Consider the following 24,726-nt stretch of genomic DNA (forward strand, 5'->3'; position numbering starts at 1 on the left):
GAAGCCGTCGCATCGCATCGCATCTCCAAGGCCGTGGGAGTGCATAGCGAAAGCTCCCCTTCATCATGGCTTCCCACACACCGGCCGTTGTCATGGACAAGTACGTTACCCAACCTCCCAGCCCACCGTTGATGACGCCGAGGATATCTATATCTATGTTGCTCGAGTGCTGATGTTTGTCTTCCAGCGGGACCGGTTTCTCAAAGCTAGGTGAGCCGAGCTCCTCGCCATTCCTTCTGGGGAAATACTAAAGGTTCCATATAGGCTTCGCAGGCAACGACTCTCCATCCTTCGTGTTTCCTACAGCGATTGCAACCAAGGGCTCGGCAGCAGGCAGTGGGGGTTCTGGCTCTGGGCGCCCGTCAGTAGCCAACAAACCGTCATATCTTACAGGAGGCGCTGGCCCGGGTGGGCATCTATCGATGAAGCGTGGGACAGAGGACTTGGACTTTTTTATTGGGGATGAAGCTCTTGCTGCAGCAAATGGACCAGGTACGTCGAATTAAAAGTGGTCATGGCATGTGCTGAATATTTTAGGTTATGGCATCCATTATCCTATCCGTCACGGCCAAATTGAGAATTGGGTAACTCCCCCTCCCCTGTTACGAGAAGTCCCCAATTAACGTGCGTATAGGACCATATGGAAAGGTTCTGGTCAAATTCGATTTTCAAATACCTACGAGTAGAGCCAGAAGACCACCATTTTCTGCTAACCGAACCGGTATGTCCCCAATTATAAGTAATTATCGCCGTACTCTCTAACAAAACAGCCCCTCAATCCTCCCGAAAATCGCGAGAATACCGCCGAAATTATGTTCGAATCTTTTAACTGCGCTGGTCTCTATATTGCTGTACAAGCTGTTCTCGCTCTGGCAGCATCATGGACTTCGTCCAAGGTATCCGACAGATCGTTGACCGGAACAGTTATAGACTCGGGAGATGGTGTCACGCACGTAATCCCAGTCGCAGAAGGCTATGTTATTGGGTCATCTATCAAATCGATCCCTATCGCTGGGCGAGATATCACTTATTTCGTTCAATCGCTACTCCGAGACCGTGGGGAACCAGACTCTTCTCTAAAGACGGCGGGAGAGATCAAGGAAGAATACTGCTACGTATGCCCTGATATTGTGAAGGAGTTCTCCCGTTATGACCGAGATCCAACGCGCTTTGTGAAGCACCTTGTAACTCAGCCTGGTGGCCGCAAAGTTAGCGTTGATGTCGGTTACGAGCGGTTCCTCGCACCAGAGATCTTCTTCAACCCCGAGATTTATTCCTCTGACTTTTTGACTCCCTTACCTACGGTTGTTGACGGAGTTATCCAATCATCCCCCATTGATGTTCGCCGAGGTTTATACAAGAATATTGTGCTTTCTGGAGGAAGTACACTTTATAAAGATTTTGGGCGGCGGTTACAGCGTGATATCAAGCATCTAGTCGATGATAGAATCAAGGCTAGCGAGGCCAAAAGTGGAGGAGCAAAGAGTGGCGGATTAGAAGTGCAAGTTATCACACACAAGAGGCAAAGGCATGGTCCTTGGTTCGGTGGAAGTCTTTTGGGCCAGACCCCTGAATTCCGAAGTTACTGTCACACAAAGGTAAGTCAGAGAACAGATATTCATAATCAAAGTCAGAAACTAACAGTCGGCAGGCCGAATATGATGAGATTGGACCTAGTATCGTTCGAAGATTTGCACTATTAGGAGGGCCAGGTGGATCATAATTGATGGTTACGACTGTTGAAGAAGTGAGCTGGGGATGAAATAGGGGATGCGGAAGAACGAGCAAGTCGAGGGCGCCTGCGCCCGGCAAAATGATAGATATTGGCAAGAGCAAAAGTCTTCATGCTTACATAGCCTTAGAATCAAAGACGACGATGATGATGATGACTATGTCTGTACAAATACTGGAAGTGTGATTATGGCACCGAATTCATGAAACAACTAAGACGATGAGATCAACTACTGAACTACGAGAACACTGCAAACCTTACAACCTTATCCATACCCGCACCAAAATTGTCTCCAAAAGCCTGTGAATAATTTCTCAATAGCTGGCTGATGAGTGCATGGCATCTTGCATGGTGTGTTTAAAGTTAGAGGGTTATGCCTACTTGTCATGAGAGAGATATCCTCAAGTGATGGGAGGAAGCAACCACGCAGGCTTGTTCATCCAAAATTGTTGGCCTGGATTCCCAAGGCTTTAAAGCCTTGAAAGAGTTGAGACATTCAGCCAAAATGCGACATGCAACAAAACCCCAGTGGCGAAGTGTATGGATCCGTAAGCACGTGCTCCGGGGACGTAGCCAAGGCACCTTATGAGCCCTCTTTGCCTCCTACCTATCTACCTACCTATTTAGGTATGTTTGAGAGATTTGAGGGAGGGGGCAAAAGTGCGATGTGCAACAAAACTCTGCCCTTAGTTAATTCGATAATTCACTCCTACGGTTGAAATCCCGACGAGCCTGAAGCCATTGGAAGAGGGGCATACAGGAGCCAATCCCCGCTAACTTCAATGCCATCCTACCTCTTCCCTTCTTGGCTATCTAAAATACGGACCCTTAAATTACTTAGGTACCTATCAACAGGAGGGAACTAACTGAAGCTGTAGAACTATATACGGTAACCACAGATTATATAATAGGTGCAGGCTAGGCTTCAGCTCCCTACGGCCCCTAAACTTTCAGCCACAATGCAGGTGAGATTTCAACCACTTTCCCAGAGAGGTAATAAAACATTGCGGGGGAGCTGTAATTTGGTAGACTTATCGCTGCTTTATCTCGGGGTTATTTGGGCCAAACATGGTACTAGATGGTGCAAAGGATACTAGGTAGACTATCATCTCCGATTCCAATCGCCCGACATAATGTCAGCAAAAGGGGCAGTGGGCTCGCGCATGGGCACCTATTCAGGCCCAAGGGAACTGCCATTCGCGGTCTAGCGTTGGCCTCAAGATGATGTAGCCTATGGGACCACTTAGCTACCTCTGGTTCCTGGGCTCCGGATCATCCTCCATTGGGTTTTCGAACTTTCGGGTGAAGGGTTCAAACCGCTATAGGAAGACACATCCGAAAACTAAGCGTACCAGGTAGTACATAGTGGTATGGGTACCTAGGGTCTGAGCATATCGAGATATCTAGTTTCTGAGCTGGGACTCCATACAGTACCTACATGTGCCTATCCCCCGGTGTTCAGAGATAATCCTCGTACGGTATTGACGATCAAGACCAGCTTCCCCGCATATGGCGCTTGTAGCCTTGTTTCATTGCTAAGAAAGCAGGAACCCACAAAACACGGACTTCCGTTGGCCAGGCTCCGTTCCGTGTTGGCTGCATAGCTATCTCCGGGATTCTTGGAGGTAGTCACAACAATGGTCTAATCAATGGCGCATCTGAATAGAATAGAGCATGGTTTTGGCAAGATACTGTACCAGGCACCATGTAGCTAGTACAGGGATTGGGTGCTACCAACCTAGCACATGGCTTGCTAGGGCATGATGAGCATTGGCGCGGACGACGGGGCTGATATCAATATCGGTTATCTTGACAGGTCGAGATGCTTCGTGCGCCAACGAGAACACGCCATTTCCGCATATCAACAAGATCAGCTTCGGTGGGTGCGCGTACGTGCCAGACTCGTCTTGCCCTATCTCTCCGGTTTCGCCTCCACATCGGACAGCTCCGTCTACGGAGTAGCTTCTACATAGTTTTTCGCATCAACGGAACGCACCTATCGTCATCGCCGCGGAAGCTATTGCTGGCGTAGACTCGTGATCTAATTGGGCCAACGGACTGTCCCGTTACGGTGGGATTCGGAATCTGGGGGAATGGAAGCTAGAAATAATCATGTTTCGATGTGCTGCAAATATAGCTCGAAAAGGCTTGGAAGGGGTGGGGTTGGAGGAGGGGCTGGAGGGGTCACTTCCCCAAGGTAGAATGTGGCATGATGTTTATTTTTTGGCGACGCAACCATGAGGAATGAAGTCATATAAGGTGGGCAGCTTGCCACAACTAGCAATGCCACTTCCTCACTCAATTCAATCTCGAAGCTTATACAACACACGGAGCTCGATCTCTCATCAAACCAATACCATCATCTTCACTCCCTCTTAAACACAGCACAATCCCGCACTTCAACCCACCATTACGTCATAATGGCATCGCAAAGAGTAGACAATATCCCCAAGGAGCAATGGGCTCAGGTCATTGAGGAGCGCGGCAAGCGTAAGTTGTGAATCCCTTGCGTGTCTCAGCAGAACTTCACTCGCCCTTTGCAAAGAATTATGGGGAGCTAACTGGTTCTAGCTGTTACCTACAAGAAGGTTCCAGTTCGGGAGCCTGGCCCAGATGAGGTTCTCGTCAATATCAAGTACTCTGGCGTCTGCCACACCGATCTCCACGCATTGAGGGGCGACTGGCCGTTGGCCACAAAGATACCGCTGATTGGCGGACATGAGGGTGCAGGTGTTATCGTCGCGACCGGAGCACTCGTCGATAATGTTAAAGTTGGGGATTATGCTGGTGTCAAGGTAGGCATCAATTCCTACCTCCCCCTAAATCCCGGTCAGGTTGGGTGACAAGTTCCTTGCTAACATTTGAATGATAGTGGTTGCACGGCTCATGCCTTGCATGCAGCTACTGCCAACAAGCCGACGAGCCTCTGTGCCCAAAGGCGCTCCTCTCTGGCTACACCGTTGACGGTACCTTCCAACAATACTGCGTCGCCAAGGCCGCACATGTTGCCATCATTCCCAAGGAATGCAGTCTCGAGGCTATCGCGCCAGTTCTCTGCGCCGGTATCACCGTCTACAAGGGATTGAAGGAATCTGGGATCCGACCAGGCCAGACAGTCGCAATCGTGGGTGCTGGAGGTGGTCTCGGATCTCTGGCTTGTCAATATGCAAAGGCCATGGGTCTCGATATCATTGCCATTGATGGCGGCAATGAGAAGAAGGAGCTGGTCCAGAAGCTTGGTGCAAAGGCCTACGTTGATTTCATGTCTTCCAAAGACTTGGTCGCCGAGGTCAAGTCTCATACGGAGGATGGTCTCGGACCACACGCCGTTATTTTGCTTGCTGTCAGCGAGAAGCCATTCCAGCAGGCTGCAGAAGTACGCCTTCATCCCTAATCGATCCTAAAGTACTTTTGAGCTAACCTACGAAATAGTACGTCCGACCTCGCGGCACATGCGTTGCCATCGGTCTCCCTGCCAATGCTTTCCTCAAGGCTTCTGTTTTCGAGACTGTCATCAAGATGATCACCATCAAGGGCTCGTACGTTGGCAACAGACGCGATACGGCCGAGGCTATCGAGTTCTTCCGACGTGGTCTTATCAAGGCTCCATACAAGGTTGTCGGCTTGTCACAGCTACAAAGTGTATATGACTTGATGGAGGCTGGCAAAATCGCTGGAAGATATGTCGTCGACACCTCGAAGTAAGCCGATTGAGAGAGAACTAAAAGTGGATGAATGGTCATGATAACATGTGATATTGGGCGGTATGATTCTTGATGATATTGAAATTGGAACCAGAACCACTTTAGAAAGTGTAGATCTATTGCAATCAAAAGAAGTAAATCTTGAAATAATTCCATGCAGTATGCCTTGCTTAATCAAGCTGTCCTCCCGAATGATTAAAATACGAGAGACGGTCGTCCCCCACAAAGTTTGGTTTCCCTTGGCACGGCGCGCTCACTAATCGCGATTTCGGCTCACTAATTCCACCCCGCGATGGGGCCATCACGTCATTGGGTAGTGTGGTTGCGCCGGACTCAATTGATTGTTAATCAACCTTTTATACTTCCTGTGTCTAGGTATATATATATATATGTCTACAGCTGCTCTACGGCTGAAAGTTCATAGCAATCACTTACAAGCATCCGCAGAAATGGCAGCAGCGAATAATTTCTTTAGCATTATTGCTGGGGTTGGTGCCGGGACAGGTAAGCCACTCTTTTTATTAAAGAGCCCATAATCTCCAGAAGTTCCGTAAGTGTAAGAGAGAAGGAATATATGGAGAGGATAATCTGCTTCTTGATCCTTCGAGATTCCACGAGATGAGAGTTTCAGAATCGACCGAACTTCTCACCTTCTATATGAATCTCCAGGTCGAATTCTAGACCTCATGAATGGCCGAAACCCCTCCAATAAACCAAAATCTCGAATTGAATTCAATAGGCTAACATAGCTACCTCTCATAGGCCGCTCAGTAGCCCTCAAATTCGCCAAAACCTACCCGGTCGTGCTCCTCGCTCGAAGCCCAGCCAACTTCGAATCGATAGTCAACGAGATCAATGCCTCCGGCGGCCAAGCTTACGGCATCTCCACAGATGTCTCCTCGCCGCATTCCGTAGCCAATGCGTTTTCTGAGATACAGGCGAAGCTTCGGGGGAAGAAGTTAGCTGCGGCGGTATATAATGTTGGGGGTGGGTTTGTGAGGAAGCCATTTTTGGAGATGACGTTGGAGGAGTATGAGGCGGGATATCAGGCGAACGGGTATGCTCACTCCCATCTTCCCAGTGGAATAAATATAAGTAGTAGTGGTTTTGGAGATTCGAGCTTGCTAACTTGCAATCCATTTAACAGACGAGGGTTCTTCCTTTTCTCCCAGGGAGTTCTCCCCCTCCTCCTCGACTCGGTTGCTACGTCCCCGCATCCACCATCCCTAATCGTCACAGGGGCAACAGCATCACTTCGCGGCTCGGCCCAGCTGGCTTCGTTTGCGAGTGGGAAATTCGCTTTGAGAGCTACGACGCAGAGTCTAGCGAGGGAGTTTGGGCCTCAAGGGGTGCATGTTGCACATGCTATTATTGATGGGGTTATTGATATTCCCAGGACGAAAGAGTGGCTGAAAGATGCGGGGCCGGATGCGAAGATTAATTCTGATGCGGTAAGTTATCCTGTATTCGAGGTCAAATCCGTGGGAGTGAAAGGCTGATTGAAATTTGTGGAATAGATTGCGGATAGTTACTGGTATCTTCATACGCAGCCACGGTCAAGTTTTACACAGGAGTTGGGTATGTAGCCTAGCTCGATCTGGGAACCACAGTGCTAATGTTGATACAGACATCCGACCATATGTGGAGAAATTCTGAACCGATGTAGTTGATTGAGTGTTAAATTATATAATCTGAAATATCATCACTTTCTGTTCCACTACCCACGAGAAGTCGTAATATTTGCCAACTCAACATTTGATCAGTGAACTAGAAGGAGAGATGTCGATGTCAACTCTTTGGGGCCACTTCCTACAACCATTGCGAGGTAGTTACATAGGTCAACTGTCGAGTTTTTAATTGGAGGCGGACCCGTACTATCTCACGAACGTTAAAAGGGCATGTCCATCACCATCAAACCCTCTCTATCAAAGACCAAGGTCTAGAGGACAGTCTGCAGGCGAAAAAAAAGTCGGTTCCGTAGAAGTAGACTTTAACTTTCATCTGCGCCATCTTTTTACCTCGACAATCATGGGATCCGGTGAAGGAGACTGACGCGGACATAACCCGGCGCTTGGACAGTAAGAAAAATAAAATGAGTCCCAACCAGTGGATATTTCCTGATGGGTCAAGTTAGTAGAGGGGTGGCCTCCCAAAGCAAAATATAGTAAAACAAACCATGTCGCATGGGGGCGCGACTTTTGCTTCGGGAGGACCTCCCATGGATCATTTCACAGTGGACCAGACGTGCAAGCACGGAGGATGTGAAATGGCCATAAATGATTTAGTCATTCCTATGTCTAGCACATCTAGCCAGCGCCTGCCAGCAATCGAGTGCGAATAATCCTGCCAAACACGCCAGACCAAACCCCATTTATGCCTTATTGGCCTTCTCCTTCAGTTTCTGCTTGATTTCCCGACCGGTCTTGATGCGCTCAAGGATGTTCTCACGGTCCTTATCGAGCTTCAACTTGGTGATGACGACTTTCGAGGGGTGGACGCCGAGGGGAACGGATTGACCGGATGACTTCTCCTTGACAACACGCTCGATGTGCACAACGTACTTGAGGCGGTAGACGGAGGTGATCTTTCCCTCGCGGCCTTTGTTGGAGCCTCGTACAACGAGGACTTCATCGTCCTTTCGGATGGGGATCGAGCGAACCTGCAAATAGGGTGTTAGGGGAGAAAGGTAAACATTCAGATGCGACACCTACGTTATATTTCTCTCGGAGCTCCTTGCTCAAGGGTGCGCTCATGATTGTCCGCCTGACGCTGGAGGGTGCCTCGAAATGGGCCTTGCGGGACTTCCTCCGGGAGGAGTGGAGGGCTTCATGGAAAGTCAGTATTGCGCGATTGGAAAATCGAATGGTTCGATATGTTGCTCTTTCGGGGATATCAATTAGGAAAACATACCGGAGTTGATCTTCGTCATCTTGGCTGAGTTTGGTCGAAGAAATTTGTCGTTGTCGATGTCGTTAAGTCGCAATCGCAAAGTGTAGAATAATTTCGGGAAGGGAATTGTGTGGGTGATTACATAACCAGACTAAGCGAAGCCAGGGGTCCGCGAATCCGAGCCTTTCCTCGCTACGACCGATTACGAAGTACAAGAGTTTCTCCATGTGTGCGCCCGTCTGCCTTCCTAGATATTGCGCAAAAGGCACAACATGATTATGATGGCTATTCGCATTGCAGAAATCCAGAAGAATTTACGTTGAAGCCCGGAGTTCCATTGCGATTTTTTCTTTGCTTTCCGCCAGTCCACTTGTCCCCGCCATTGCTTCGACGTTTGCTTTCTTCTATTGCCATGGCTACTTTAGAACAGCCTACAGGCGCAAGCCCCGATTCTCCATCGACCGTGGAAGAATTTACTCCTACTTTCTACATCGGTCATCATGAGTCCAGGCGGCCATTGCCTGTCACGGATTTTACTCTGCGACAGGCTCAGGATGTGGGGGTAAGCTCTACTCCTCATACCATTCAATGCCAATAGCTTACACTCCCTAGTACGATATGCTCACGAGTCCCATAACTAGTCCGCATTTCCATTCACGGGTATTGGCTCTAGTCTCGTCTTATCTATCCGAAGTTTCACAACTAGAGTCGGCAGGAAAGCTCACGACAAAGAGCCTTCCGCCTATTCCAATTATTCCTCCTTTAAATCCAGTTGATACGCCCCTGGCACCTTCCAACACGCTCTCTCAGATTATTGCATACACTAGCCCATGGATAGATTTATGCTCTCCCGATCCGTTGATCTCCAACATCTCGCGCCAGGTTTTGAACATCGAAATAGCATATGCTTCCTTTTGCGGTGTTGGCCATGTCATCATATCTGGGCCGAGAAACTATAGCATGGGAACTGGAGAAGATAATGGCCTCATCCAGTACGCCCGCGTAATACAGGAAGCGCTCACTATAGGCTGCTATATCCAGATAGCAATCCAGTTGCCCATGTACGGACACGAAGAGGCGAAGGATCTGACAGGCGACCTGCAACCATTTGCGAGAGATCAGTATTTGACGGCAAGCCAGAAGGCAAATTCGGACATTGGCTTGTTTGGGACATGGGACGCATGGAATTTTATTCGCACTGTATGTAAATACAATTCAAGACTCTTAGTAGGTAAGAAACCAATACAACCACCCGTCTTCCAACATTGGCAGGTGTTAGGCATGATGAAACCCGATTGCAAGAGCCGAGACCCTTCGGAGTGTGTTCCTGCTCTGAAGGTATTATTCCCGCTCTGTTGAGGTAGCCTTGCCCGACAGGAACCGCTAGCTAATAATTTGAATGTAGCTCTTGGAATCCCCCGCCAACTTCCGGTTGATGCACTACAGTCTCGCTGGTTTGCAGAGCCTTTACGGCTGTTGTCATTTTCAGCATCCACATTTCTTAAAAATAAAGGTGGCCACCCAGTTTTGAGTAAGAGTCATCAGAACCTTATATCGAGATACATGCGATTAAAACAAACTCCCTGGTTTTTGCTCTCCGATGTTGGGCCTATTCCTGGTCTAGACAGTTCAACGCAGCTTACAGACGTTGCTGATGGCTTTCCATCTCCTAGCGCCGTAGCAGATGCATCTAGATCAGTTTCAGCCTCGCCAACTCCTGCGGAATCTACGGAATTTTCGTTGAAAGATCCCAATAAACCGAAGCCTAAGTTGAAGGACCCTGCAGCACATCTGATCTACATGAGATACCTCCAAAGAAATCAACCGCCTAAATCCGCTATTGAGAGGTTCGGAATGGGCTATCAAGATTATCTTCAAGCTCCCCTTCAACCGTTGACTGATAACCTGGAGTCTGTTACATATGAGGTCTTCGAAAAAGACCCAGTAAAATATGACTGGTATGAACGTGCAATTGCACAAGCACTTTCCGACTGGGCTCGGCAGAACAAGCCAACCTCAAGTCTATCTAGTGCGGTAGTGATTGCTGTTGCTGGCTCCGGGCGGGGCCCCTTGGTTACACGGGCTCTGAGAGCAAGTCAAACTACGGGGGTCCCTGTTGAAGTCTGGGCCGTCGAAAAAAATCCAAATGCATATGTGCTTCTTCAGAAACATAACGAAGAGGACTGGGGTGGAGTGGTCAATGTGGTCAAGAGCGATATGCGCGCCTGGGCAGGGCCACATCACAACCATAAAGCTGTAATAGGGCAGGCAATCGCCAACGCCTCGAGCATGGCATCGTCTTCGCACGGTAAAGTCGATATCCTTGTTTCGGAACTCCTTGGTTCATTTGCCGATAACGAGCTTTCGCCGGAATGTCTGGATGGTGTTCAACATGTACTCGCGCCCGAGTTCGGTATTTCTATACCAAGCTCCTACACCGCCCATCTCACCCCAATCCTCTCTCCGCGCCTACATGCCGATATTTCCCATCGAGCAGAGAGCGACCCCACCGCCACGGAAACGCCTTATGTCGTCATGCTACACGCGATCGACTACCTCGCAAGTCCTGTGCCTGATCATCCCCGCATTCAACAGGTGTGGGAGTTTGTCCATCCTCTTCCAGCAAGTACGCTCGCCATTGCAGAAGCTAGAAGAAGGGGTGGAGTCAGCGGAGGAGGCGGCGGAAGCATGTCAGGAGGTGACGGCGCGAATGAACACAACAGTCGTTATTCCAAGCTAAAATTCGTGTGTAGAGACCGGGGTGTAGTAAATGGTTTGGCAGGATACTTCGAAGCTGTTCTCTACGATGGTGGAGAGCAAGGGCAAGTTGAATTGAGTACAAGGCCTGATACTATTGATGCTAAAAGCAAAGATATGATCTCTTGGTTCCCAATCTACTTTCCCCTCAAGGTACGTAATAATAATGATTTTCCCATCGACGGTACATACTAACCATTGTTGGTAGACACCTCTTTATTTCCCTGATGATTCGGAACTGGAAGTCAGTATTTGGAGGCAGACTGATGACAGGAAGGTGTGGTACGAATGGACAGTGGAGGCATTCGTAATGGTCGGGCCAGACAAGAGAATGAGATTGGGAATGAGTGAGGTTGGAAATAGCAGAAAAGTAGGATGCCTTATGTGATGAAGCCTTCTGGATGGTCTTCTAAGAGCACAAGGCATGATATTAGGCACCCGCGCCGGGTGACCGCGAGTGTGACCGCATCTTTATAGGCTCGACCCAATGTGGACGATAATGCCAAATATATGGATAAAAAACTTATTGACCATGCCTCAGCAAGTGCCATTGCTTCTTAACGCCGTTCCAGTTGATATTCCAGTAAACTTAGGGCTTCCCTGCGAGGATCACGTCCCCAACTATCTACCTCGTGTTCCTGAGGTGCAAGACGGCCCAAGCAGCACTCTCCTCGAGTTTTAATCCACCACTCCCACTTCCCATCATCCTTCCATCTTTGTGTCCCCGTTACTACTCTGGTTCGCTCCTTGGATCCATAAAACGTTATTGCACCTAGAACCATTATCAGTAAAATATCTAAACAGGTTTTGCGCATCATTCCCCCACTCCCATCCAGTTTCCACGAACCAACTTCAGGCACATTTTCCCCCAGACGGCGTGCACATATTTTAGACATACCTTATCAGAACTTGGCCCAACACACTTGTCATTTCCTGGTCGATCCATTCCTCTGCGCCCGACAACTGGATGTTCATGTAGCTATCGATGCTCACAAGTCGGCCTTTGTACTCGGTTTGCCCCCATTTAAGACGGATGATAACCTCCTCATTAACCCTATATTATCTCGATCAGACTCTGCGCATAACGAAAGATAGGTGGATAAGCAGGGCTGTTCCATCAGGATGGAGCTCGGGACGTACAGATTTTGCAGCATCGGCCGCGGGTTGATGGGCATGAACTACAGCAGCATGTTAGCGTTATAATATCCAAAAGACTCCGTCCCAGCTTAGGGTGCTTACACTCATTTTGGCGTTTGGAAACAGGCTGTTTCCGGCGACGGGAGTGGTTATTTTGTGCGTAGGCGTCTTGAGCTCGAAATCTTGAGGCTGCGATGGAGGTTGGCGCTGCTTTTGAATGGGTTTTCCCGCTTAACGAGATGGCAAGGCTGGGATTTTGGTGGGCCGTCTTGACGAGGCTACAGACTACCACATGATAATTACGAATTCAATTACAATTATAGAATAGTATGTATGATTTTATGGCTAAGAGATGGAACGAAATAGCTGGCTACTCCAAACGTATCGGAGGCTTTACAGAACATTTCAAGGATTAATGGCCCATGCGTTCAGTAACATTTATTCACCTTCATCAACGGACTCGAGAATTTACTTGCGTAGCTGCTACGATCAGGACGATTATCATTACCCGCGTTGTCCTACTTGCCTTCAGGCCTTTCTGATTTCCCACTTCAGGTCCTTTATGCTGACCTCGTCCCCGGCCTTCTCGTCATAATCAAACCATTCTCCTTCGGTGAGGTCGATGGCTGTGAATTTACTTCCCGACTCAATGCCTGTTGCCAACCAGTCTCCCTAGAATCCTTGTTAGCAAGCCAAGTGCCTTTGACACATCTCTTCCTTACTTCAGGTTTAAATTCCGTAAATTCCAGCCCTCGGCAGTCAAATTCAATGATTTTCTGGCGAGTAGGCGGGGAGGTCTGCTGATAGGCAATTGGAGCCGCTTTGATGGTTGCAGATGACTCCCTCTTTGATGAATTAGTCGATGCTACATCTTGAGTATGTGAGAAGATTGGTACCTTGCAAGATTTGCACTTCCAGACAAAGTTGGCTTCTCCGCGACTACCACTCATATCATTTGCTTCCTATCACAGTGTTAGTCGACAGAAATAAGTGAAGAGTATTCCCCCATCTTACTCACAAAACGGCTAACGCCCACATAGTTCGGATGGATCTCCCGGCAAGAAGTGCATTGAACTTTGAAAGTGTACCAGAACGGACCTTCTGGCGTATCATCTGGCCTCAACTCTGTCACGCTATAACAACTCCTTAGCAAGGGCTCAAAAACGAGTTCAGTACTATCACAAACCCCGTCAGATCCGCAGTAAGAGTAAGCGTTAGCATTGTGGCAGTTTTTTTAACTTATAGTCTTTTCTTGTTTTCACGGAAGCTTGTATGGTGTTGGTGGGGCATTGAGAAAGTTCACAGGAAATCGCTGTCGTAAAGCGTAAAGCGGCAGCCCTAAGAAGCTGGGGTCACACTCCCGTCCCTCGATCGTTCGATCTTGAACCGAGCTCACGACAACATCCAACTACCTCGAAACAATACGTCAACAACCTCAATTGCACATTCTGAGCTGATGGCGATTTAGCAGCTTCAATTCAGCCATACCAAAAGAAGCCTTTGTTTCTAGCATAAGTTGACGATGCAGGTACTTTGGTCTCGCACCGTGCAGGCCAAACTATCCTGTCAATGTTATTCCTGCGTCCACAGTGCAACAGCTCTTGCTCGTCGATCCACCACCGCAGCCACCAAACGCAGAGTCGCGGCCGGAGATCTATTCACAGCGAGTTTCTCGACGATTCTGGGCACTGCCGCCTTTGTTGATGCGAGAATAAAAGAGGACAGGAGAAAGGAATGGGATGTCGCGATCACCAATGTCAAAGCCGGAATTCCGGACAATGATTCGAGCCCACCTACGCAACCAAATCTAAAAGCAGAATCTATTACCGCCAATACACGAATTCAAGACATTCGGCCACCAGCCGGTGACAATGGAGTAAGTCTTGGTAAATCCGAGACCTTCTCGTCGGCTTCTAGCCTGTTCCACCGAAATGCCCCAAATGTACCATGTATACCCTCGGGGATGGCATCTAGTGGACTGGACACTCTGGAAGGTGTCATTTCTGAATCGAATGAAGTATCAGCAGGTGTACGCCGGCCAATTGGTCCAAAAAAATTCGCTCCTCGTTACTCGAGGAGAAAAGATCATTTAGGGCAACTGCAAAATTCAACTCGAAAACTTGTCGACAATCTATTGCTTCTGACCGATCTTGCCTACGTCGAACGGACTGCCATATCGTCGGAAGATAAGGAACTGGCTGAGGTTGCCAGTCGGCTGCAAGGAATAAGGACGTCCTTTGCTCCATTTCCCACGTTTTACCGGCATCAGTCTTCAGAACGGCTTGGAGAGTTGCATGATGCTCTGAAAAGAGTATTTGATGAAGAATCATCAAGCCCCCCGAACCTCAACATGCTGGTTGGCAAAATATGTTACAATTTACTTCTTTCCCCTGTTCCACCTGGTACTGGAACATACAACTACTTAATGAGAAAGTTCTCTCTATTACAACAGGACCATCTTACCCAGGTTGTGGCAGACTCATTTTTTAATGATACCGTGTTGAAAGCCAATGAGGAAACGGCCAAATTCCTGCTCGAGTACTACATTGAAAGGAATGATTTGGACGGCTTTCGGACCATCATTAAGCGGATGCGTGCTGTTGAGGGGGACATGCATATAAAGAGAAAGAACATCTTCGAATTATCCAGAAGCAAGGATATACGTGCCTGGGCACTGAATAATAAGGTCATTCACCGGGGTGCCCATCTGCACGAAAAAATGAACCGAACGCCTGCTATTTTTGAGTTGCTTATTCGAGGCTGGCTGATGTGGGATGGTACCAGAGGAGCAGTACGTGCTGTACGTGCTGCCCTTCGCGAGGGCCAGATAATTTATTCCCAGACTATGATTCACATTATCGAAGAATGCATTCGTCAATTGGATTATAGGTCAGGACTAAAGCTCCTGAGCACCGTTTTGTCATGCTGGGCAGATGGGACCCTCTCTTCAATCATGGACTATGGCCCGGCCACTCGGCAGAAACTCTATCGACTCTTCGCTCTTTGCGGCGTCAACCCGTCTTCCAACTTGCCGCGACCAATGACTACGACACCCTTTCAAGAAATATTGCCGAGCATGTTGCGCTGGATGGAACTTGAATCCATCTCAGATCGGCTTGTAGAATTTACAAACGATACACTGACAATAAGACTGGCGCTTGACGGACCACAACACCTAATGGCTACCGGGTTCAAAGATCAACGGCAAGCAGACAAATTTGCTGAGCAACGCCTCCAGAGCTGTTTAGAGATTTTGCGAGGAGTCTCCGCAACTGAGGAAATGGCCGCTTCCATGAATCTAAAGAATAGTGCAGAATGTCAGTCCATCAGGGCATCGGCTATTAAGATTAGGTTAGCAGACAAGACGAGTAGAGCCGCTGCTGTAGAAGTATCTGTTTCGTCGAATCGCAACTACAATCGAAATACTACTAAACCGGAATCTAAATATGCCTTTCGCCGTATGAGAGTTCCAGACTCAAACGAGAGCGGAATGAAAATCCAGTCGGCTCTAGAAGAATCTGTTTCGTCGAATCGCAACTACAATCGAATTATATCTAAACCGGAACCCAAATATACCTTTCGCCGTATACGAGTTACAAACTCAAATGCGAGCGGAATGCAAATCCAGTTGGCTCTTTTCCCGGATAAATTCCAACATGCACAGCTGCAAACAGCACTACAGCTGAGCTGACAAAAAGAATGTTTGCCTTTTGGGGAGGATCTTATGCTATATGGTTAGAGAGTGTGAGTGACATAGAGTTGGTGCACAATCCACCCTTATCAAGTGCCGCTGTGGTTGAACCCGCTCTTGTCAAAAGTCCCAAAATGGGAGTGGAACATGACAATTGTTATCGCGAAGCGGCACCCTTATGTCAATGTATATATTATGAGCATCGAAGCATGCAGCGTGCCTTGCCTTCTGGAGTTATCAGTCACATGGGCATGGGATCAGAGATTAGTGTGGGGCTTTCTGTTTTATAGATGGCCTCCTCCGTAGATTACGAAATCACACCAATTAGAGTGAAAATATATATCAAGCCACGCCTATTCGAATGACCAGTGATGCCCAACCCACAAGACTCAAGAGTAGTAAATATAAATAAACCATTGTGCTATTTCAGTACCATATACTTCGGGTCCTATGATGAGGGATTTCTTCATCCCCAGATGCCTCTCGATCTTTCATAGTATCATAAAGAAAGAAATCAATCAGGATAGCATTGATTTTTGCAGACGGGTGTTTCCTCATGATTTCCCTCCGGATCAACTCAGCGCACCAGATAGTACAGCCTGCGAATCGTCAGCACAACACAGTCATTTAGCGGGCGTCACTAGCAAACGGACCTCTCAGCTGAAGCTCCCACGAATCGCCACTCTCAATGACCCGCTTCTGAACGATTGTACTCTGGAGACGTGGACTGTACCATAGACAACCCAGGGCATTTAAGATCTGTGGAACTCTGTAGTCTGCAAAGATGGTAATCTTGTCAATATCGTCAAACTGCCCATAGCCCTCACCATCGAATGCGGCCCAGATATCCGCAACACAAATCTGGGCCCGTTTGAGGAACCTCACGGTTTTCCGGTTATCGTATAAGGCAACATCATTGAAGCAGGGAAAATCAGCTGCGAGCAAGTTGACCAAGGCCGGTGCGGAGCGGTTGGCAGCTTCAATGCATTTCGTGAAGCTGCATTGGTATTTCTGTAGGGAAACATCAGTGATGAGGCATGAGCAAACGGGGGGATTCCCACTTCGTATAGTACTTGGCCTGCTTCTCGCAAGCACTTCACCCGCTCATCAAACAGAGGGATCTCTTCATCGGTAGCACTCCTAAAGACATGCCTCAAAACCTCTTCGGTACACTCATTTTCATTTTGCCAAAAGTCCGAGGAAGTAATCGGAATGTCTGCAAACGCCTAGGATTAACATTGGGCAACTTCTACAGCAATAGTTTCTGGCCAACGAACCCTCATCAAGTGCTCGCTGCAATGCAGCGACTAAGCTTTTATATCCAGTCCATGTCTTGCCCTTGTACTCGATTGCAAAGCGTTCCTCAGCTTCCCGCTCTGACCAGAATGAAAAATTCAAAAGATCCAAAGTAAAGATAAAATCAACTGTGGTCTCGTCTTTGGCCTGAGGGTGAAAATCATGCGATGCCCATGTTTTGGTGGAGTATCCCTTTTTCTGCATTTGGTCGTATATCATGGCAGCAGCTGCGCTGGTGGCCTGGGAATCCAGTGCCACATCGATGGCGTTGTCATAAATATACTCGGCATCCTCTAGAACGTGCGTCTCTGGTATTGGAGGTGCAAGAGAAGACTTCTGAAAGTGCTGGCGGAGGAAGTCAAGAAGCTCGGGATCCGCTTCATCATCAGACATTGTGATAAAGCTACCTCAGCGCGCAGGCCCTAATGCATTTAGGTAGTATGAGAATAGGGAATAGAAAGCGTCAAGCCAACTCCATAACAGACCCAGCAGAGTACCCCTAGTAATGGAAATTGAAATTGAAATTGAAATTGGATCCGTTCAAATATAAAAAATCAATCATATCTGTGGTTGTGGTTGTGGTCTTCAAAAGACGAACTTTACGTACTAATCAACGGGAAGCACGGACCGTGGTGTTGCAGGTGCAGGCGCCCAGGCCGATAAGCAAAGTTCAGCTGCGTATCGCGACTCAGCGCCATACTGTATGCTTGCGCGCGTTCCTTTCAAGCCTCGTCAAGCACCAACCCGTTCCGCCGCGACGAAGCCTCAACCACCAGCTCCACGCTTCAATTCTTTTCCTTTTTCATTTCACCTTTCTGGCCGGATCGCCATTTTCAAAACCATGGTCCAAGCCATGTCACACGATCAGTTCAATCGCCAATCACTGGGTTCTCCAACCAACACCATGGTGAAGGAGGTAGGCTTCAACTTTCACACATCCTGCTGTCTGAAGGGGATCTTGCGCGTCAATCCTTGGGATTTGGATAACCCGAAATATTCTACTGTTTGCGCTGTTGCGCCAGAGCTTTTGGTGTATTTTGTGTACATCCTAGACATCGATGATGCGCCAACGGCTTGCTCAAAAACTTGCGAATGTGAACTTGAGCGCGCCAGGGCTAACGGGATCTTTAGGCACGGATATTGATGGTGGGCGCCGGAGGCATCGGATGCGAACTCCTCAAGAACCTCGTTCTCACTGGGTTTGGAGAGATTCATATCGTGGACCTCGATACGATCGACTTGAGCAACCTAAACCGACAGTTCCTCTTCAGACACGAGCATATCAAGAAATCGAAAGCTTTGGTTGGTTTAGCTGGCGGAAGGCATGGAATAATAGGATGGACTGACATGTGGACTACAGGTAGCAAAGGAGGCAGCACATGCCTTCAATCCAAATGTGAAGCTGGTGGCTCACCATGCCAACATCAAGGATGCCGAGTTCAACGTCAGCTGGTTTAGGGGATTCACAATGGTCTTTAACGCGTTGGACAATTTGGATGCAAGAAGACATGTGAACAAGATGTGCCTGGCTGCGAATGTTCCTCTCATTGAGAGCGGTACCACCGGGTTCAACGGCCAGGTCCAAGTTATCAAGAAGGGAGTCACAGCCTGCTATGATTGCAGCCCCAAAGAAACGCCCAAAAGCTTTCCTGTTTGCACGATCAGGAGTACGCCAAGCCAGCCCATCCACTGCATTGTCTGGGGGAAGAGTTACCTGCTCAGGTCAGTGTGCTTTAGCCTTCCGCCTCCGTTTATGACGCTAAATTATTACCAGTGAGGTCTTTGGAGCGAGCGAGGATGAGTCGGCAGAGATGGATCATTCAGAGGATTCTGAAAATGGTACGTCCATATTCCTGAGATTCGAACCTTTCTGTATTACCTACCGCTAACCCCTTCGCACATAGCCAAGGAGATTGAAAAATTGCGTCAAGAATCACAGGCGTTAAAGAATATTAAACAAGCTATGGGCACACCATCATTCCCACAGCTACTATTTGATAAAGTCTACCAGGACGACATCAATCGTCTGCGATCAATGGAGGAGATGTGGAAGAGCCGGCGGCCGCCACAGTCGCTGAGTTATGCTAAAATTATCGAGCCTGCAGTCGATGTGGAAACAAGAAAAGAACAAATACTCAAGGCCGGTCAGCGGATTTGGAATCTGGAAGAGAATGCCATAGTCTTTAAGGACAGGTAAGCAAATTCTGCTCTTGTTAGAATGTCAGCTGATACCCTCAGCCTGGAACGTCTAAGCAGAAGATGGTCAGATATGAAATCTGCTGTAGATGGTAATTCCGCGGAGCCAATAATCACCTTTGACAAAGACGACGAAGACACTCTGGATTTCGTAACAGCAAGCGCAAATTTGCGGTCGATCGTATTCGGCATTGAGAGCAAGTCTCGATTCGATGTCAAACAAATGGCTGGGAACATCATTCCTGCTATTGCAACCACCAATGCAATCGTAGCTGGGCTTTGTGTACTCCAGTCCTTTAAAGTCCTTCGGGGAGATTTTTCAAGTACGAAGGAAGTGAGTAACCATTCATCCAAAGCTTGCGAAAACATCGCACACGCACAATACACCAACAGGTTATTCTGACTATCCTAGATATTTCTCTCGCCGTTCGCGTCACAGCGACTCATATCTTCCGATAGGTTCCGGCCTCCAAACCCAGATTGCCCAGTATGTAGCGTGGCACAAGCTCAAGTCATGGTCGATATGTCACGAGCCACTCTTGGCGATCTTGTTGAAAATTTCCTGCGTCTGGAGCTGGGTTATGGAGATGAGATTGTGGTAAACCACGGGGATGACCTATTATACGATGTTGAAGAAATAGACAACCTAGCAAAGAAACTCGATGAACTCGGTACGTTTATTACTATTATTTCAACCTATGATGTGCTAATCTATATTACAGGAATCAAACCCGATAGCTTTTTGACAATCATCGATGAAGATGACGAGAACCCAAGAGTTAATTTAGTGCTCAACGTACAAGAATCGTAAGTGCTCTAGGCGTGTAAATTGAAGACTCCACGTGGCTAATCGAGCGCTACCAGTACGGCGTCAGACGAGAAGCCTATAAAAGGGGTAGATTTCCCCCCAGCACCATCAGGCGATGAGCCTGTTTCCCCTATTCCAAGAAGAAAGAAACCTGCACAACAGCCCAATGGACACAGGGCAGAGGGCACGGACACCATTGCGGCGAACGGTAATGGAACGGCAGCTGTTAGGAGCGACCCCCCTGGGAGGAAGAGATCGATTTCTGAGGTTGAGGACCTTGAGCATCCGCCAAAGCGAGCAAAGACGCACCCCAACGGCGCTCCTACAGATGGCGCTATAGTCGTCGAAGACTCCGGTGATGGTGCCATTGTTATCGATGATGATTGATCACTCTTTATGATAATAACCTTCCCCTTGGCATTGCGATCCAAGCACAATCCAAGACAACGCATACCGAATTGGGAAATGAAGTATACGCCATCAGGTAGCACTCAACCCCCCGTCAAGATTCAGAACACAATTGTTTGCGTATTTATTTGTTGCGAGAAACTCGGCAGCATCGGCAATATCCGAAGCTTGTCCAAAATGCTTCAAAGGTATGGCGTTCAATGCCGCAGAGCGCGCTTCAGGCGCCATGCCTGTACTTTGTATATTAGAAGAATTCCGGGGATAAGAAGGGGTCCTAGGACGCAAAGTCCATCCAAAATATAATCCTTTAAAAAGAGATGCACGTACCTGCGGTCATGTCTGTCTCGATATACCCAGGCAAGATGACATTAACCCGGACTTGCTTCTCACCCAACTCTGCTGCTAATGCACGGGTGAACCCTGGGATAGATTAGATCTCTGAGAATGGTATAAGGGACTGTGGACTAACCTATCACACCTGCTTTGCTTGCGACATAAGCAGCGCTTCCGCGTCCGCCCTTCAACCCTAGCAGTGAGGCCACATTGATAATACATCCTACACTCCAATTAGCCTTCCTAGTATCAAGCTAAATTTTATAGCCCTTTCCCAAAGAACAGGCACCTCAAGCATCTGCCAGTACCTTGCATCGGGGTCCTAGAAGTAGTGAACACTTACCGTCGCGATTAGCCATCATCCCCTTTCCCACAGTCCGACAACCTAGCATAGTGCCTAGTAAATTCGTCCTCAAGACTTCCTCTATAACATTTTCTGAAGTGAGAACGCAAGGGGAGTGGTGCGTTACTCCTGCGGCGTTGACAAGAATATCTATGTCCCTCTGCGCCTCGTCAGTTCCTCTACTTTTGCATTCCTTATCCATAAGACAGTTTCCCTCCTCTATAACAGGAATATATAAATCCCCATTCTACACTCCAAACATCTCCAACTCCCTAGCAAAAATGGCGAGCCTAAGAAATAAAACGAAAAGTAAACTAAAACTCACCACTCTCCTAAACCCTTCCCAAAATTTAGCATCCCCAACGTCCCCAACAACAATATCATGGCTCTTTCCGTCAAAGCATTCTAATTCCCCTCTCACGCCTTCCAAGGTAGCGTGACTCCTCCCCACTAACACGCAGCGCGCCCCCTGTTTCGCGAACCGCTCCGCGATGGCCTTCCCAATGCCACGTGATGCGCCTGTGACAAGACACTTTTTGCCTGCTAGGGAGCTCGCGCCTACTTTGCCTTTACAGATGGGATCGGAGTTGAGATTTGTTGATGCTGATGTTGATACTGGACGATAGTGCTGGGGCTTAGCACGGATTCGGAGAAAGGTATGTGGAGAGTGTGGGCAACTAGAGACTATTTTCGGTAACTGACGGACAGTTCGTGGGCAAAAGATACGCATGTTGCTTGTCTGGATCGATTATTTGACATGGTTTGATAACGGTTGTAGAAATACAAAAGGAAGATATATAGGTAAGAGCACGGTCCTCCACCAAACTTCTGGTTGCATATCACGTGATATTAAGCTTCAACCATTTATATTTGGGAGTAAATTTCAAATTAAATGGTATATTAAAGTATGGCTAGCCATATAAGGCTGAGGTATCTGAGCAAAAGGGACTGAATAAAAGCTTGGTTTAGGCGACCAATGAAAAACAACATCAGCTTTGAAGTAATGGACTTTGATTATCGTTTAAGTCCGAATTGCGGGGACGAGATCATCCAGAAGATCGTTCGCCTTTCTAGTTTTAAACATATTCTTTCAAGGATATAGGACTAATCAAAAGCCTTAGACTTATATCCCTGTTGTGAAGCGCCAGTTAACCATGCAGACTCCAGATCCTGCTCCCTGCCATCATCCACCTCAACCCCATCCAAGCTCTCTCTATCAAGACGCGACTCCATGACAATGCTATACTCCGCCTCAAGATTCCCATCAAACACACGTTGTAACCTCGTACCCGCAAATAACCGTTGCCATCCATTGTCGCCGGAAAATCCAGCGGCATACATCTTATCCATGCGTACCAAACTCCGGTAGAATATCGAAAACGCAAATGCTGAATATATGAGCCCACTTAAGAGATCAATGCGCCAATGATGCCGTAGGTATATAGTCGAGAACCACTGCCACAGGACGTAGAATCCGAGCATGAAAGCGCCTTTGCGGGAATATCGAGCGATGAAGAAAAAGCAGCAACAGCTGAATGCGCCGTGAAGAGAAGGAAAAGCGCCGAAAACGAGTGGGGAGGCCTTGAAGGCATTTTGGTATATATGAGTTCCTAGGACTTTGTCGACTCGGACGAGGCCCGCTGCAGAACCTGGCATAGAACTGTGCGACCAAAAATGTTAGCATGGTATATTTATTTGAGGGCTGATCCATTTCAATACAATCCCCTACAACGCCCTACATAAAAGAAGTGATTTAGGATCTTAGGAGAAATGGCGTAAGAAGTGCCTAAGCGCAACAGGAAACGGGTCCCCATCAACTTGGGAAGTTTGGAGCCCTTGAAGCCCGCTTCCCTTGTGCCCCAGAATCACCCCCTCGATATGTGGCATTGCAGGCCCTTTATTCCATCATCTTTAGCATGGCCAAATAGTAATAGTGATCGTCGCAAGTTAAGGAGTCTAATTGTACTTACTAGTTCCCCGGGGGGAGAGGATACCCGTACTGATCACCATACCATGGAGCCGCTGTAGGGAAAGAAAGGTGCGTAATTATTCCTAGACAGTTTTGGATGCCGAAGGACCATGCGAAAATAGACACGACACCTGGCGGGGCGAATAGCCAGAGCCAGAACGCTGCGAGGAACGGGGACAGGAAATGCAGAACACCGTAGGAAAGCCACGTCTAACAAATTAGCCGCAAGCCCTATAAATCCGGGTATGTAACCTACAAAAACATCAAGGGCAGCGGAAAGGTTATGTGTCCCAAGATAGAGGATATTAAGGAGAAAAGATGGCAGTGCCGCAAAGATTGCGAGTTTCGATCGCCTTGTAAACGCATACACCCAGCCGTACCCAAGGACCGCGAGAAGACATTGTGTCACAATGCCAAAGAAAGTGATGTCGAATATTTTATGGTCCGCTTGCTCGAGCCAGTTAACTCGGATTCTCGGTCGAATGGCGGCGTCTATCCGATATGCTGCAAGGGGTTTAGAAACCATTCCAATAAATACCAATGGCACACAGCCACATACCGTTCTTAAAAGTCGTAATCCACACGAGGATAAATATCATGTTAATTAATACATGTTTGAGCAAGCCAAACAACGAATGCCTGCGTTTCCTCCGTGTTAGCACCTAGAGGTTATCGCAGGACGGTAGAACGGTGAGGCCCCTGGGTATCAGAGATCATCCATCGTACCTATTGAGTAAGGTCCTGTATATATGAACGAAAAAGCGCACAACGACGCAGGAAGCAACCTTGACCATGGTTGCAACAACCAACACGCAACGAGAGTAAGAGCAGCAGTGAGGACGAGCCTATGCCTTTCGATACCATTTGAGAGAGAGAGAAGGATGCGATAAAAACATACTCCCTTGATTCAATGCGAAAGGTAATAGCGTAAGATATGTACCAGCTAAAGCCTCGGCATGATAGACGTAGAAACCTTACGTCAGGTAATATGCGGCCATCGCGGGTTTCTGTCCAGATGCCAAACTCTCAGTCCCACCGGAGAGGGAAAATCAGACCGGAAGCCTGATATGGCAGGAAGTCACAAGCCACCGCATCTCGCCGCGCGGCAGGTGCTATGGGTGTGGTGGATCAAGATCCAATATTGACGACTTGTCGTTGGAGAGAAACCCGCTGGCCAAGCCGACGGGGCACGATATGCTACGCAGCGTGGGCTTTAGCACCGAACGCCTTGACTTGGCGATGCTATGCGAGGCATGAGCTACGCTGAGTGACCAGTACGAAGGTAAAGTATGTCGCTGGCGGAGAACGAGGCACAGGATCATTATAGTTACTAGACGAGCCAAGTCAAGGGTCGGGGCCGCGAGGATTGGACGGGTGGCTTTGGCGGTTGGCTTAGGCTTGAGATCGGCCATGTTTTGTGCCATATCCGAAGCTCTCTCACCTCAAACCCTACGGAAAAGAGT

At 48.1% G+C, this 24,726-nt stretch overlaps 11 protein-coding genes across 11 annotated transcripts; 5 read left to right on the forward strand and 6 right to left on the reverse strand.

Moving 5' to 3' along the window:
- Window positions 1-65: 65 nt before the first annotated feature.
- BP5553_04756 (actin) lies at window positions 66-1,723 on the forward strand (the record flags this gene model as incomplete). Its single annotated transcript, XM_032013379.1, has 7 exons — window positions 66-100; window positions 188-210; window positions 265-492; window positions 538-584; window positions 635-721; window positions 771-1,598; window positions 1,652-1,723. 7 exons carry the CDS (start codon window positions 66-68, stop codon window positions 1,721-1,723), a joined length of 1,320 nt encoding a protein of 439 aa, XP_031869979.1.
- A 2,429-nt stretch (window positions 1,724-4,152) lies between these two features.
- On the forward strand, window positions 4,153-7,092 carry BP5553_04757 (uncharacterized protein; the record flags this gene model as incomplete). The annotated part of the gene is made up of 9 exons (XM_032013380.1): window positions 4,153-4,222; window positions 4,304-4,527; window positions 4,605-5,108; window positions 5,165-5,433; window positions 5,861-5,940; window positions 6,199-6,493; window positions 6,584-6,887; window positions 6,954-7,014; window positions 7,064-7,092. 9 exons carry the CDS (start codon window positions 4,153-4,155, stop codon window positions 7,090-7,092), a joined length of 1,836 nt encoding a protein of 611 aa, XP_031869980.1.
- Window positions 7,093-7,807: 715 nt separating this feature from the next.
- On the reverse strand, window positions 7,808-8,365 carry BP5553_04758 (putative 60S ribosomal protein L26-2; the record flags this gene model as incomplete). Its single annotated transcript, XM_032013381.1, has 3 exons — window positions 7,808-8,095; window positions 8,148-8,260; window positions 8,347-8,365. 3 exons carry the CDS (start codon window positions 8,363-8,365, stop codon window positions 7,808-7,810), a joined length of 420 nt encoding a protein of 139 aa, XP_031869981.1.
- A 372-nt stretch (window positions 8,366-8,737) lies between these two features.
- Window positions 8,738-11,470, forward strand: BP5553_04759 (uncharacterized protein; the record flags this gene model as incomplete). The annotated part of the gene is made up of 4 exons (XM_032013382.1): window positions 8,738-8,887; window positions 8,938-9,529; window positions 9,731-11,235; window positions 11,291-11,470. 4 exons carry the CDS (start codon window positions 8,738-8,740, stop codon window positions 11,468-11,470), a joined length of 2,427 nt encoding a protein of 808 aa, XP_031869982.1.
- Window positions 11,471-11,784: 314 nt separating this feature from the next.
- On the reverse strand, window positions 11,785-12,327 carry BP5553_04760 (uncharacterized protein; the record flags this gene model as incomplete). Its single annotated transcript, XM_032013383.1, has 4 exons — window positions 11,785-11,854; window positions 11,981-12,136; window positions 12,223-12,260; window positions 12,322-12,327. The coding sequence occupies 4 exons, from the start codon at window positions 12,325-12,327 to the stop codon at window positions 11,785-11,787; spliced, it is 270 nt and encodes an 89-aa protein (XP_031869983.1).
- Window positions 12,328-12,747: 420 nt separating this feature from the next.
- Window positions 12,748-13,440, reverse strand: BP5553_04761 (putative DUF866-containing protein; the record flags this gene model as incomplete). Its single annotated transcript, XM_032013384.1, has 4 exons — window positions 12,748-12,891; window positions 12,942-13,181; window positions 13,238-13,352; window positions 13,406-13,440. The coding sequence occupies 4 exons, from the start codon at window positions 13,438-13,440 to the stop codon at window positions 12,748-12,750; spliced, it is 534 nt and encodes a 177-aa protein (XP_031869984.1).
- A 301-nt stretch (window positions 13,441-13,741) lies between these two features.
- On the forward strand, window positions 13,742-15,910 carry BP5553_04762 (uncharacterized protein; the record flags this gene model as incomplete). The annotated part of the gene is made up of 1 exon (XM_032013385.1): window positions 13,742-15,910. The coding sequence occupies one exon, from the start codon at window positions 13,742-13,744 to the stop codon at window positions 15,908-15,910; it is 2,169 nt and encodes a 722-aa protein (XP_031869985.1).
- A 426-nt stretch (window positions 15,911-16,336) lies between these two features.
- On the reverse strand, window positions 16,337-17,599 carry BP5553_04763 (Uncharacterized protein; the record flags this gene model as incomplete). Its single annotated transcript, XM_032013386.1, has 4 exons — window positions 16,337-16,509; window positions 16,564-16,921; window positions 16,984-17,126; window positions 17,188-17,599. The coding sequence occupies 4 exons, from the start codon at window positions 17,597-17,599 to the stop codon at window positions 16,337-16,339; spliced, it is 1,086 nt and encodes a 361-aa protein (XP_031869986.1).
- Window positions 17,600-18,047: 448 nt separating this feature from the next.
- Window positions 18,048-20,597, forward strand: BP5553_04764 (Uncharacterized protein; the record flags this gene model as incomplete). The annotated part of the gene is made up of 9 exons (XM_032013387.1): window positions 18,048-18,122; window positions 18,338-18,508; window positions 18,567-18,928; window positions 18,981-19,045; window positions 19,111-19,399; window positions 19,445-19,736; window positions 19,815-20,073; window positions 20,125-20,209; window positions 20,267-20,597. 9 exons carry the CDS (start codon window positions 18,048-18,050, stop codon window positions 20,595-20,597), a joined length of 1,929 nt encoding a protein of 642 aa, XP_031869987.1.
- Window positions 20,598-20,690: 93 nt separating this feature from the next.
- Window positions 20,691-22,024, reverse strand: BP5553_04765 (NAD(P)-binding protein; the record flags this gene model as incomplete). Its single annotated transcript, XM_032013388.1, has 5 exons — window positions 20,691-20,848; window positions 20,946-21,038; window positions 21,088-21,174; window positions 21,295-21,454; window positions 21,620-22,024. The coding sequence occupies 5 exons, from the start codon at window positions 22,022-22,024 to the stop codon at window positions 20,691-20,693; spliced, it is 903 nt and encodes a 300-aa protein (XP_031869988.1).
- Window positions 22,025-22,398: 374 nt separating this feature from the next.
- BP5553_04766 (PAP2-domain-containing protein) lies at window positions 22,399-23,862 on the reverse strand (the record flags this gene model as incomplete). The annotated part of the gene is made up of 4 exons (XM_032013389.1): window positions 22,399-22,954; window positions 23,265-23,473; window positions 23,520-23,767; window positions 23,823-23,862. 4 exons carry the CDS (start codon window positions 23,860-23,862, stop codon window positions 22,399-22,401), a joined length of 1,053 nt encoding a protein of 350 aa, XP_031869989.1.
- Window positions 23,863-24,726: the final 864 nt, after the last annotated feature.

The sequence above is a fragment of the Venustampulla echinocandica genome (genome assembly GCF_003357145.1).
Source record: "Venustampulla echinocandica strain BP 5553 chromosome Unknown scaffold_2, whole genome shotgun sequence".
NCBI lineage: Eukaryota > Fungi > Ascomycota > Leotiomycetes > Helotiales > Pleuroascaceae > Venustampulla > Venustampulla echinocandica.